Below are 14,465 nucleotides of genomic sequence, written 5' to 3' on the forward strand. Positions count from 1 at the left end.
ATTATGTCTTAAATGTTTGTTTGCACATTGTTATATAATCTTGTTTACCCTGAATTTATAACATGACCTTTCGAGATTCACCCAGTCATAGTCCTGTTTGTCTTCATAATCTTGCTACTGAAGATTAGAACTATAGTAAATGGAGCCCTAAAGAAGTCTTACAATGTGAATGACTGCAATAATGTTGCAATGTATTGATTAGCCTGTCAGATCCAAAGTCTACCACGGAGTTTGGGAATGACAGTTAGCGTTGACCAAAGAAGACGGTGATAGAGCTGACTAGTTTGTGGGTTTTAAAAGGCGGTTTGATGCTGTCAAACGGGACCAAAAAATACTATTTTGACAAAAATCTTAAACGGTTATTGTTCTGCTGGTTTCCAGAGACACCTTGTGGTAGATGTGAAGATTGCGTTTCTTATTTTCATTCAAGACGAAGTGGAACTTCGAGGGGAAAACTCAGAGATGATCTGAAGTTCTTAAAAGTATTTGACATCGCTATGGAAACAGAATTCTTTGCTGGTAATCATTCTTTGCTTCAATTATAGCACACTTCTTCCTCAATATCGGTTTTATATAGGCTTTAAGTCAGTGGCAATTGACCATGCAAACAAAAGCTGAGATTGGAAGTTTCATGCATTCACCAAAATATAACTGAAATTGTTTTTCGTCGTGCATGGCAGTTAGATGCTTTATAAATGTGAAGTTTCTGCAATATTTGCAGAGAAACCCGATTTTCCAAGGCAATGTTTTATTTTTTGCTTGATTCTGCTCTTCACTCCGTTGTCAGTTTAGCCTACATTTCACTAATCTTAGTAGCAGAAAGCATGTTTTATTTGTGTCCTTCAAGGCAGCTGTCAATGATCACGTTAGGCTGCGTTTCATTAGATCTTTTTTAAGGCGGGGGAGGCACTAGTAATGTCTGCGGTTTTCGGTTTGGCTATTTGTTTCAAGTGTATTAGTCTATAAATAAATCTCTTTGCTAAAATTCGTGATCTCTCCCATGTCTCATTCGACTAGTAGTTGTTCTGAAATGTGTATTGCTTGCCTACATTTAACTCCCTATATGTTTAATATAACACACATACATTAATTATTAATTTCGGTTACGTGAAGTTTGTTCTATATAAAGTATTTGACTCTGATGTGTGCCACAGAAAGTATTTGACTCTAGCCACAAAATTAAGGAAATTTGAAGGGGGGAGGGTTTCGGCAAGGCCATTTTCTTGCCTGCCGAAATCCACATTTCAGAACAACTACTAGTCGAATAAGACATGGGAGAGATGACGAATTTTGGCAAAGAGATTTATTTATAGACTAATACATTTGAAACAAATAGCCATCCCGAAAACTGCAGACATTACTAGTGCCTCCCCCGTGATCAAACCGCCATAAAAAATATCAAATGAAACGCAGTCTATCTTAATCATTGACAGCTGCCTTGAAGGACACAAATAAAACATGCTTTCTGCTATTAAGAGCAGTGAAATGTATGCCAAACAACGGGGTGAAGAGCAGAAATCTCAACTAGCAAACAAGTCGCAGCAATGAAGAATTTAGTGTGTGCACGTTCACTCGAAGGGGGGAGAGAATTCTGTCAGGGGGGAGATTTTCGGCACAACACAGGTACTCATTTTGGGTGCCGGTAGTGTTTATATTTAGGTGCAGCAGCGCCACAATACTTTTGAGCCAATATTCTATAAGAGGAACAGGATATCAAGCAGTAGAACATTTGAGGTGCCGGTACTCAATTCCCGTGAGCTCCTTCCCAAATCAAGCACTGTGCGAGATTTTAGTTCTGGGTTAACCGAGATTAATGTATCACACAGGTATTCCGAAGATTCCTTATATACCCAACGCTGGAGCTCGAAACGTCTTGTGTTTCCAACATTACAATGCAGAAGAAGTAGGTGTGGCAAACATGAAAGAAGAGCTGTGTGTGTCATGGAAGTGTCTGTTGTCTTCCTGTTGCACAGTGAGACTCTACCTCCTTTACACAGCTGAATGATCCCAACTGAGGTTTTCCCAGCAGGCTTCATGTAACTGTTTACCTGTGCAGGTGCTGCTGGGCAGACGTATGGAGGACTGGCTGAGATTCTCAGTCTGTTACTGGCACTCCTTCTGTGGGACTGGTAATGAATGTTCACATTGATTGCTTCAGGTCACTCTCATTTATACTGTACATAGACTACAGAAACATTTGTACATTTAATTCAATAAAGCACTGTCTCTTTCATTTAAAAACAACCCCGATCTCTCATCATGAGTCTGTCACGATAACTTCATGTGATGCATTTTGTTTTCCTCCATTCGACCCACCACCAGGTGCCGACCCTTTTGGGTTCCAGACACAACACAGACCCTGGAATGAGGGTGCTACCCCCATGGAATGTGCCAAGATGAGACTCCATGCAGCCTTTGAGTTCTTCACCAAACTTGGTGTGAGTGAACTTCCACCCAAATACTGTACCTTTTAACATTTTGTCTTTAAGAATGTACAGCTTTAATTAAAAAAAAAAATGTAACCCATATAGATTCATGTGTATGTTATTTTCAGGTGAAGTACTACACCTTTCATGACAGGTATTGTCACATTGTTCCTATAGTATCAAATCAATCATCTTCTTGGTAGTCAGTAGAGACATGGATAGAGTGGCCATTTATGCTTTGAAGAAGTTGCACCGTCCAAGATGCTTGGTCTAACTGTATACTAACTGATCTATGTTACCCTCCTATCCATCCTGTTGTATAGGGACATGTCCCCTGAGGGAAGCACTCTGGAGGAGTCCAACAGCAACCTGGATGAGATGACAGACCTGGCCCTGCAGCTGCAGAATAGGACTGGGGTCAAGGTGCTGTGGGTCACCTGCAACCTGTTTGCTCACTCAAGGTCTGCTTTCCTCATCAACCTTAGTCATTATTACACTCCAAAGGTTATTTTTACACTTCAAAGTAGAAGAGATGATAATCTGTTGTAGGCTGTATAATAGAGGATATATTGTATATTATTGGCTATATGCATTGTTTTTCACAATATTTAAGTCCAATTGTCCATCTTTCACGATGAAGCCATCTCTTTGCCATTCGACTTGGAGCCTACATTTCTTTTAATTAATGTTGTATTTATTGCTAATACCATAGGTACATGAATGGAGCAGCAACCAACCCTGACTGCCATGTTTTGGCCTATGCTGGGGCCCAGGTGAAGAAAGGACTGGATGTAGCCAAGAAGCTGGGAGCAGAGAACTTTGGTGAGATGAGAGAATAAATAATATCTCATAATTTACCACCATGATTTCACTGACCCTTTCTTTGCCATCACCTAACCTGGTGCATGTCTTTTTGTCTCCTTGTGCAGTCTTCTGGGGCGGCAGGGAGGGTTTTTATTCGATACACAACACTGATGTTGGCGCTGAACTGAAACATATGGCAAACTTTTTCAAAATGACTGTCAGTAAGTAGCTAGCATTGCTGTGTGTGTAATACATTGTTACCATAATACTGTACCAACTTTTAACTGTCAAATACCATTTTCAGATGATAATCTGATTGTGTTTTTGTATATCAGAGTACAAGGAGAAGATAGGGTTGAAGTGCCAGTTCCTCATTGAACCCAAGCCCAAAGAGCCATGCAAACATCAATACGACTATGGTAAGGCTTTTAGGTGTATAACACAACATTAACATAATGTACACATCCTTACAATGTGGTTACTGTTGAACTATGGAGGCCCTCAAGAGTCAGTTTATCTGCATTACTAACCACATCTAAAAATTAGATGCTAGAAAATCTCTGATGCCTTTAATTTCCATGTTACATCACTTTGAACATGTTGCTGTTTCACCTTTTATAGATGCAATGAGTGTCATAGGCTTCCTGAAGCATTATGACCTAGACAGCCATTTCAAACTGAACATCGAACCCAACCACACCACTCTGGCTGGGCATTCCTATGAACACGACGTCGTCATGGCCTCTGTGTAAGTCGCCATGTTGACTTTCACGTTTCCCAAACCGACCCCCTATCACCTGCTCTCTACCTCGATGGACTTGTGTAGGTCTGGAGAGATTGGATAGGTCGAATCAATATGTTAATGCTCCACCTTGCCCTCTGATAGGGTAGATGTAATGATAGGGGAGGTATAATTTTCACCATATTTCTTACACCTTTCAAAAGTGGGTAGGGGCTAGTGGTATTTTTTTGGACAGGGTAGTTGATGTCATTCCTGGTAATCTGGATGTTCCAGTCCAGTTAACCTAATAAGCCTGTTGTTCTGGTGTGTAGGTTTGGCATGCTGGGCTCTGTGGACTCCAACACGGGTTCTCCTGACCTGGGCTGGGACACAGACCAGTTCCCCATGGACATCAGGAACACCACCATGATAATGAAGGTGACATAGGAGATAATGGACACACACACACACAATTACTAATAAACAGTTATTTCATGATGATACCTATCAGAACGTCAGCAGAAAGAACGTAAGACAATGTATTGTTTTATCCTCCCCAGACTGTGATAGAGCAGGGTGGTCTGCAGCCGGGGGGTCTGAACTTCGATGCTAAGGTGCGTAGGGAGTCCACGGACTTGGAGGACCTGTTCATAGCCCACGTCGGAGCCATGGACGCCTTCGCACGCGGCCTGAGGAACGCAGTCAGGATCATAGAGGAAGGAGTTATCACCAGCATGGTCAAGGTAATGAGGCATAATTTTAATTCGTTCACGTATTCACTTAATCACTGGGATGGTCAAGGTACTAAGACGATATATAAATGTATATATTCATTCGTTCATGCACTTAACCTTATTTTACCAGGTATGTTGGCATTGCAAGGAGACAAAATGTAGTATATGTGCTAAAGAATGCTTATGTATTAGCTAGCTATGCTCAAGCTATATAAGCTTTACCACACAACATCGCTGTCTTCTGACAGGAGCGCTACATGAGCTTCAGCCATGGGATTGGTCAGAAAGTAGAGGATGGCAGCACATCATTGGAGGAGCTGGAGGTGAGGTCAATAGTGGAATAACAACATAGTACCATCTCTACAGCACTCATGTGTTTGTAACAACACTGTTGATTCAATGCTACCAAATCAGTATAATGTTAATGGCAGTTTTTGTTGTTTATTCTCAGGACTTTGTCAAGCAAAATGGGGAGCCCAAAGTCACATCAGGCAAACAGGAGAAATATGAAACAGTCTTTAACCACTACCTTTGAAGACATGTGGTGAAGTCTTGTTTGACCATGAAACCCCTTGTCCTGAGTGGTATAGTGTCCATCCAGACGTTTCATAATAGTATGCTTAGAGAGTGATATAGTTTCACATGACTAACTATTATTACAGTTATAGTATAAAGAATTAATCAGTGGAGGAGTCTTGTGAATGTGGACTATTTTAATGCACACTCCTGTAATGTTGACATATGATTAGATTATGAGGCCATCAGTGGTAAAGACCAGAAATATGAATTTAATTTAGTATAAATTACATGGCATTTCAAATACTGAATTAAGGAATTAACTAATTGATCAGTTTTTCATACTGGAGTTGAATAAAAAGAAGCAAACCCTATTGTGTCAGTGCTTTGCATTACTATTATAGTTATTGCTTTTTAGCTTCTAATGTTAGAGTAACATTAAAAAGGCTGTCTTGGCAAAAAGACTTTCAAAAAAACATACAATATTTAATAAGGCTGCCCAACATAAATCAATCAATCAATCAAAGTTATAAAGCCCTTTGCCAATGTCACTAAGTGCTGTACAGAAACCCAGCCTAAAACCCCAAACAGCAAGCAATGCAGATGTAGAAGCACAGTGGCTAGGGTAAACTCCCTAGAAAGGCCAGAACCTAGGAAGTAACCCAGAGGAACCAGGCTCTGAGGGGTGGCCAGTCCTCTTCTGGCTGTCCTGGGTGGAGATTATAACCGAACATGGCCAAGATGTTCAAACGTTCATAGATGACCAGCAGGGTCGGGTAATAATAATCACAGTGGTTGTAGAGGGTGTAACAGGACAGCACCCCAGGAGTAAATGTCAGTTGGCTTTTCATAGCCGATAATTCAGAGTTAGAGACAGCAGGTGAGACGGCAGCATAAAAACTGGAGGCTTAGCCTGGAGCTGTCGGGAGACACTGTGGCCCTGTCCGACGATACACCCGGATGCCCTCAGAAATAAAATACATGTTTGTATTGATATCCTCACAATCCTACATAATCACCCCAAGGCAAAATACCGGCATGTAACCCAATCCATAAGAGTTATTTCCTATGTCTGGCAAAGAGTACTGACTTTGAACCGGTTTGGTAACTTCCTCCATAGTGTACAATTGTAGACCGATAGACACCTTTCCAGTATACGACACACTGACAGTAAGAAAGCCATCGCCATCTGCGCGCATTCAACATAGCCTACATTTACGTTTGTATTACTTCTTAAAATAACTTTTTGGGGCTCTCATAAGCTTACAATTATGTTTTGATTCTTGCTTGAACAGTCGCTAAGATTATTTGGTTGTGATAGTTGCAAAATAGCTATTTTGGATGCAGCAGTTGTTAGCTAGAATGCTAACGCTCATTGATATTGGCTATAGCAAAAGCCATTTTACTGGTTGAAGGTGAAGTGTTTTTTTAAAAGTATAATGCAGTTGATTTGCGATGATGACACAAGCATTATTATTAAGCAGGACATTCATACAAGGTTTAAAATCCAATTATAATCCAAAAGTAGTATTAAATGCACTCATAAGCAACATGTAAATATAGGCTTTTCCCCCCCATGTCCTATAAGAACTTCCCCTTGTTCTGCCGATAACTTTCGCGTATCGCCAAAGCGAGGCAATGTTTGCAAACACAGAAACCTGTCCATGGACACCTTTCCAGTGACATCATATCATACTATCCTCTCTCAGCCAGCGCTCCAACCAGCAGCCGAGGATTGGCCAATGGCCAGATAGCGTGAGCTCTGCTCACCGATGTGCTGTTCCTGATTGGACGGTTCAGATACAGAGAGGGCGGGACACCAAACCTGCGAACCCGAAGTTCCTACCTATCTCATTATCATATAATATTTAGCATCCTCTGAAACCATCTGAAATGTCTGGTGGAATAATTGTAATGGTTTTGAATACTTTTCTTTTTGATTAACGGATATATTTGAAATATTACTAGGCCTACGATCTGCTAAAGCAACTGAAATAACTGTTGAACTGTGATAATATTTTATTGCGTACTTTATTCTATTCCATGATCTCGGCTACTTTTTGTTTTTGCAATTTAGTTTCAGGTTATAGGTTAGGAAACATTCTGAGCAGTGGTAATTTATTGAATGAGTTAGCCTATTCATTTCAAGTAGCCTAGTTTAATAATATAATAAATATGTGGACTTTTCTTGGAATTGCAAGTTTCACCTACATTTATAAGAAATGCGACGCAGTTTTGGAGTATGCTCACAAAGAGATAATCCTGGCGGCTGTAGTGTTCTTGGCAGTGGGGATGCTGCTATCCTATGTCAGGTACCACGGACATACATGCAAAGTACCCCAAATTCTACAATTACCGCTGGAACTTTTATTATCCCTACCGGTCATCAAGACATTTATACCGAAACCCTCAGCTGTCAGGCACAGGAGTGGAGAGAGCGCGTCAAAGAAGGTGAGTAATGATAACTGTACCATCTGTTGAAGACCAAAAACAAGAAATAAACTAGAATATTGGCCTACTTCATTATACACTATACACAATAAAATAGTGTCCAATTATAGTCCAAAGACTATTCTTTTTTTTTTTTTACCTTCTATGGTAAAAAAACAACAACCTAGCTTTCTCTCTAAACAGGGAGGTGGCAGGAGGAAAAGAGTGTGTTCCTCAGCCATGGAGAGCCCCCCAGCAACAGGGGACTCTCCTGCATCTCAGGAGCCGGATGTGATCATAGTAGGGGCGGGAGTCCTGGGGTCGGCCATGGCTGTAGTGCTGGCCCGGGACGGCCGGAGGGTCACTGTGATAGAGAGGGACCTGAAGGAGCCTGACAGGATAGTGGGAGAGCTACTGCAGCCTGGTGGATACAGGGCACTGCGAGAACTGGGAATGGAGGGTGAGTGGTCTCTGGAGCATGGACTACAGATCTTTTAGTGTGGGGTCTACGTGTAAAAAGGTGATAGCGTGGGGAAACAACCAATGGGATGACTCGCAATAAGCCCTTTCATTAAATGGGGGCTGTGTTCAACGAGCAAGGCAGGACCTATATAGGGCTTATGACAACTTAATACAGGCCCTATAAAGGCTTTAAAAGCTGTTTGTTTAAAGTGGGACCAAACAAACTGTAGCAAAGACACCCAAGTCCCTATTTAATGTAAAGACATTCCTTTTTGCCACTAAAGAGTTAAATGAATAATGAAAAGTGTTTCATCACCCTTGCCTAACCCTGGGCTCTCCTCTCAGGTTCAGTGGAGGGGCTGGATGCCCACGTGGTGAACGGCTATGTGATTCATGACATCGAGAGCAGCACAGAGGTGGAGATCCCATATCCTCAGGCAGACAGCAGTATCCAGTGTGGCAGGGCCTTTCACCACGGACGCTTTATCATGGGCCTGCGCAGAGCCGCCCTCGCTGAGCCAAAGTAAGGCTGGGAGAGAACCTTCACTATACCTGTTGGACATGTCATTACTATCACTAAGACCACACGATTTTTCCTGACCACATGACCAGGACCAACTCCAGGGTTTAGTTCTTATAGGCTGATTATCCTTTTCCTTGTCAGGTCATGTGATCAGAAGAACCTGTCTCTATTAATACCGTCACTATAACTACTGTTTCTTAATAACTGGTACTTTGCTCTCCCCTAGTGTTACGCTCATAGAAGGCACCGTGTCCAGCCTGGAGGAAGAGGATGGCTGTGTGACAGGAGTGCAGTACAGGGACAAGGAGACAGGAGACACAAAGGTCACCTCTAAGCTTGCGATGCAGCTTATACTCTGTTACTCTCCAGATAACCTTTGCTGTGTAAAATAGCCCCATGCTGATACTTACAATTACCCTTGACAATATTTACACCTATTGATTAGCAATTCACCAGGATTCATTGATAAGACAAGCAGTGTAACAGATGTGTTTTTAACTGTTGTAATTGTGTTAACCTGTCCCATAGGAGGTCCATGCAGCAGTAACTGTAGTAGCTGACGGCTGTTTCTCAAAGTTCAGGAAGAGCCTGGTAGCTGGGAAGGCCCAGACCTCCTCTCACTTTGTTGGATGTATCATGAAGGTTTGTTCAAGTATTATATTGAATGAATGAATGAATGAATGAACGAGCGAATCAATGAATCGACCGACCAACCAAACAACTAACGTGTCATTTTACCAACCAACCAAACAAACAATTAATAAAATGCAGTCAGACTAATGTATTTCCTTTCTGTCCTCTCCTGGTCAGAACTCTCCCCAGTTCAAACCCCACCATGCTGAGCTGGTCCTGGCTAACCCCAGCCCTGTCCTCATCTACCAGATCTCCTCCTCAGACACCAGGGTGCTGGTGGACATCAGGGGAGAGATGCCCAGGAACCTCACCGAGTACATGGCTGAGAAAATACACCCACAACTACCAGGTAAGGAATTTAGGGTATACAGTATAGATATTTAAACAGCATAGCTTTCCCATGTGTTCAACATCCCTTACATTGTATTTTATTTATTTATATATTTTTTACCTTTATTTTACTAGGTAAGTCAGTTAAGAACAAATTCTTATTTACAATGACGGCCTAGGAACAGTGGGTTAACTGCCTTGTTCAGGGACAGAACAACAGATTTGACCTTGTCAGCTCAGGGATTCGTTCTTACAACCTTTCAGTTACTAGTCCAACGCTCTAACCACTAGGCTACCCTGCTGTATGGAGGGATGGAATGATGGCCTCGGGCCTCGTGAGACTTAAGGGCAAGCTAACTATATCCACCACCAATGTAAAGAACCCACATGAATATGTGCTTGAGAGCTGCAACACACAAAGCGTAAATGACGGCATTATGGGTTGATTTCAGTTCTTTATCCACCCATCTTTATGGTGATGAATGTGTGACCTCAGACCTGACTGTTGTGTCTTCTCTAGAACACCTAAAGGAGCCGTTCATGGTGGCTCTGCAGAACGACCGGCTGAGGTCTATGCCAGCAAGCTTCCTGCCTCCGTCCCCAGTCAACAAGCCAGGTAGGACACAAGTACTGACCACAGTGTTGGGCTGTGTCCCAAAGGGCAAATGGAATAGGGTCCCATTTGGAATGCAACCTTGGAGAGTTCAATGCATGGTCGATAAACTATTTTATCTTTAGCTAAGTAGCTTAAAAGCCTGATCAGATCAGATATGTTGCTGAAAAAGATAGTCCCTCTAGCAGTGTAAATGTGTAATGTTAGTGAGGTGTGGACTGGGGCTAACATGGGCCTTTGTCCTGTTCCAGGTGTGCTCCTGCTGGGTGACGCCTACAACATGAGACACCCTCTGACCGGAGGAGGGATGAGTGTGGCCCTCAACGACGTCCTGATCTGGAGGAGCCTGATGAAGAACATCCCTGACCTGTACGACAACACAGCCATGCTCCAGGTAAACTCACATCCCTAATCTCATCCCCCTTTCTTATGATTATTACATTTCCATGACGTTTTGGTCATCTTATCCAGAGTGACTTACAGTCAGTATTATGTTAATGATTGGACAGTGGGTATTACAGAGAAGGGATAGACAGTAGAGGGGTTCAGACAGAATGGCCGACCAGGGGGATATGTGGTCCGGAGTCAGCTTCCACCAGACCAGACTCCGCCACACACATTATCACTGTCTGAATGGCCTTGGTTGGAATGTGTGTTGTTGTTTTGTGGAATGTGAGTCCATATCGCATTGCAATCACCTGCTACCACAGAACGTTAGGGAGTTATTTTATGTGCGCCACAGGGCATATTGTTTCTGTAATCCACAGTGTTGTAGCAGTCAAAGGAATAGTTACAGAGCAATGTTAGGTTTTACTGCAAAAGGCTGAAATATAAAACACTTTCATTTTTTTTTCATAATAGGCAAAGAAAAAATTCCACTGGGAACGCAAGTCATCACATTCCTTTGTGGTGAATGTGTTGGCTCAAGCCCTGTACGAGTTGTTTGCTGCAACAGACAGTGAGTCTCCTTCTCTGTCCTTTTTACTATCCCCTGCCAACACATGATGGATAGAATAAGGTCATACATGGTTATGCCAAGTCTTTTGGTGCATTATAACGACATTATAATGCACTATACCTGTAGGATTGAATTAAATTGTTACCAATGTCTCTACTTCAATCATTTGTTTTCTAACGGTCCACTACTTCTTCTCAGTACATGTCGTATACCTCAAATTACTGACACTAAACACTTAGCTAGGGCGATTATAGCAAACAGAGAGGCACATTTAGGAGATATTCAGAAGAAATGATTTGTGCTGAAATAATTTTTAGTGTTAAGCTGTGGATTTTACCAGCAGGGTACTACACTGAGATATACTGTACCATTTAGCATAATCTCCTTCATGGCTGACATGCATATTCATATGAGCTGTTTGGTGTTTGTGTCTTTCAGATTCTCTCCACCAGCTGAGAAAGGCATGCTTCCTTTACTTCAAGCTGGGTGGGGAGTGTGTCAACGGTCCCATTGGTCTTCTCTCAGTGTGAGTCTCACTAATGTGTTCGACACACTTCAAAACTGTTACAGTTGATCCTTGACTGTGTATGTCAATGCAATATTCCCCATTCAAAAAATAGCCCAAAATATGTGTGTAAAATATTCATAGCGTGTACAAAACAATAGGAACACCTTCCTAATATTGAGTTGCAACCCCTTTTGCCCTCAGAACAGATTCAATTCGTTGGGGGTATGGACTTTACAAGGTGTTGAAAGCGTTCCACAGCTATGCTGGCCCATGTTGACTCCAATGCTTCCCACAGTTGTGTCAAGTTGACTAGGTGTCCTTTGGGTGGTGGACAATTATTGTTACACACGGGAAACTGATGAGTGTGAAAAACCCAGCAGCGTTGCAGTTCTTGACACACTCAAACTGGTGCCCCTGACACCTACTACCATACACGTTCAAAGGCACTTAAATTGTTTGTCTTGCCCATTCACCCTCTGAATGGCACACATACACAATCCATATCTAAATTGTCTCAAGGCTTAAAAACCCTTATTTAACCTGTCTCCTCCCCTTCATCTACACTGGTTGAAGTAGATTTAACAAGTGACATGAATAAGGGGATCATAGCTTTCACCTGGATTCACCCAGTCAGTCTATGTCATGGAAAGAGCAGGTGTTCCTAATGTTTTGTACACTGTGTATGTAAATGTATACTGTATGTGCACCTGTATTGACATTAGAGGACCACATTGGAAATAAGCCTTCAGCCCTTATTGTGTTTTTATCCTCAATAATATGTTATGTATGTAATGTTGTCTCCGGCTTGGGCCGCCTACTACTATTAATGATCAAATTCAATCAATCAATCGTCTATGGTCTTAATTAGATTTCAATCCATTCTATTCCCAGGTTGACGCCCCATCCGATGACTCTGATTGGACACTTCTTTGCCGTGGCCTTGTACGCCATCTACTACAACTTCAAGTCTGAGTCGTGGTTCACCAAACCCCGAGCCTTATTCACGAGTGGAGCTATCCTGTACCGCGCCTGTACAGTCATGTTTCCCCTCATCTACTCTGAGTTCAAGTACCTGGTGTACTGAGAAGTGCTCTAATCTGAGCCCTAACCCAGTGGAACGCACACCAGCCTTAGACAACAGGGTCGTATTCATTAGTGCACAAACGTAGCAAAACATTTCACAATGGAATTTGAAGATGTTCAGGTTTGCCCCTACCCTCTTTCTGCCTGTTTTCTTCCAATTAGTTTCTTGTGAATACATTTACTGAGCAGTGCCGATGTGCTGTTCCTGATTGGGCGGTTCAGATACAGAGAGGGTGCCATCACTGACCCCTGGTGGAGAACGAACACACACACACACACACACACACACACACACACACACACACACACACACACACACACACACACACACACACACACACACACACACACACAAGCCTTATGATGACATACAAACAGTACAGTGACCTAAAGATACACTAAGAAAGTGTAGTTAACTGTCAAGTCAATTTGGCTGTATGTATGATTTATATGAAACCACTTAGTTTTAGGCCAACAATTATGCTTTTTTGTTGGGTGTGGGGAGGCATGCCACTTTCTGTCCAATGATGTAATTTCTGGACAATGTTTCTGTCCATTTACGCCAGGGATCCCTTTTGTCTCAAGCACACCCCCAGAGGCAAAAGTTCTGTATAGCCTCTTTAATATTACACCATCCTATCATCACTGTCAACAGGGATCTTGTACAGGTCTCTAAAGTGACCATTATTCAGTGCTGAAGCCTTTGACCTTGATCATATGTCTTTATCTCTGCCTAAAGGTCTGCCCAATGATAAGACGTCTTCTGAGGACGAGGTCTAAATTGACGGTGACAATTATTTAGTAATGCCTTGTATATTCAGAATGTACATCACAACCATGCATTTACGTAGTGTAACAGACAATGCGTAAGAGGTTTGCGTTAGCAACTCTTAATTGCAAATAACCAGCAGGACTGACTACAGGTGTCTGTTTAACCACTTTGCTGCTAATTGAGCATGAGGACAAAATATGTCCTTCCTGCTTGTGTTCTATCTTCTCTCCATGCCAATGGCTCAAAAAACACAGTTGGCTCTTTGTCTACCCTTATTCCAAACGGTATCCTTATTTTGTTCTGAAAAAGCATGTTCCTTGTGCATTATTTTAACTGTACATGTACAACCAAATGATTATGTATTAAACTGTTTGATTGGTTCAAGTCAGATCACCTGTCCTTAACTTTTGCCAAGTTATAGTTTTCTCGCCTTAAATGGGGTTTTACACATTGTGACAAGGGATCCACCCCAACACATCTCTGGTACTTGTTTAAAAAGTGATTCTTCAGTTGTGAACACCTGCTGGAATAAAAGTGTGACTTAATGCCTGTCTGAGGATTGGAGTGTCTAGAAACCACAAGTGACACACATTCACCGTCCTGTGTGCCTGGAGGAGGGGAGGGTTGCAACACAAACAAAGAGCACAATGAGATAGTTGAATGTAACCCAGCCACAAAACAAGTCCCTGACCAATGGTCCACTGCCCCATCCATCTCTTCAGCATTTAGGGAGGAATTCATGACAGAATTTTGCACTGTGTTGGTGAGAATATTTACTCTGAATTGTATTTGGTTTAATAAATGAGCCATTATGGAGTTAAATATCTTCCTTTGGAGACATGTTTTATCTTTACAATCGACCCACTTTAAAAAAATTAAACTAGATTAATGTTACTAAGGTGATGACCAATAGTCCTGAAAAGCACTAATACAAATGTCCACTAGGTGGCAC

General features: G+C 42.0%; 2 protein-coding genes across 2 annotated transcripts; both read left to right on the forward strand.

The window, feature by feature from the left end:
• Positions 1–236: 236 nt before the first annotated feature.
• LOC139380251 (xylose isomerase-like) lies at positions 237–5,573 on the forward strand. Its single transcript, XM_071122793.1, has 14 exons — positions 237–519; positions 1,827–1,903; positions 2,057–2,129; positions 2,323–2,438; positions 2,555–2,580; positions 2,750–2,887; positions 3,139–3,248; positions 3,356–3,451; positions 3,566–3,649; positions 3,852–3,978; positions 4,284–4,389; positions 4,512–4,694; positions 4,934–5,008; positions 5,137–5,573. The coding sequence occupies exons 1-14, from the start codon at positions 309–311 to the stop codon at positions 5,218–5,220; spliced, it is 1,506 nt and encodes a 501-aa protein (XP_070978894.1). The 5' UTR covers positions 237–308; the 3' UTR covers positions 5,221–5,573.
• Positions 5,574–7,057: 1,484 nt separating this feature from the next.
• On the forward strand, positions 7,058–14,058 carry LOC139424083 (squalene monooxygenase-like). The gene is made up of 11 exons (XM_071175781.1): positions 7,058–7,652; positions 7,836–8,091; positions 8,439–8,616; positions 8,843–8,939; positions 9,145–9,258; positions 9,427–9,598; positions 10,100–10,195; positions 10,444–10,586; positions 11,054–11,150; positions 11,589–11,676; positions 12,550–14,058. The coding sequence occupies exons 1-11, from the start codon at positions 7,377–7,379 to the stop codon at positions 12,740–12,742; spliced, it is 1,710 nt and encodes a 569-aa protein (XP_071031882.1). The 5' UTR covers positions 7,058–7,376; the 3' UTR covers positions 12,743–14,058.
• The last annotated feature ends 407 nt before the right edge of the window (positions 14,059–14,465 follow it).

Source organism: Oncorhynchus clarkii, chromosome 2 (genome assembly GCF_045791955.1).
Source record: "Oncorhynchus clarkii lewisi isolate Uvic-CL-2024 chromosome 2, UVic_Ocla_1.0, whole genome shotgun sequence".
NCBI lineage: Eukaryota > Metazoa > Chordata > Actinopteri > Salmoniformes > Salmonidae > Oncorhynchus > Oncorhynchus clarkii.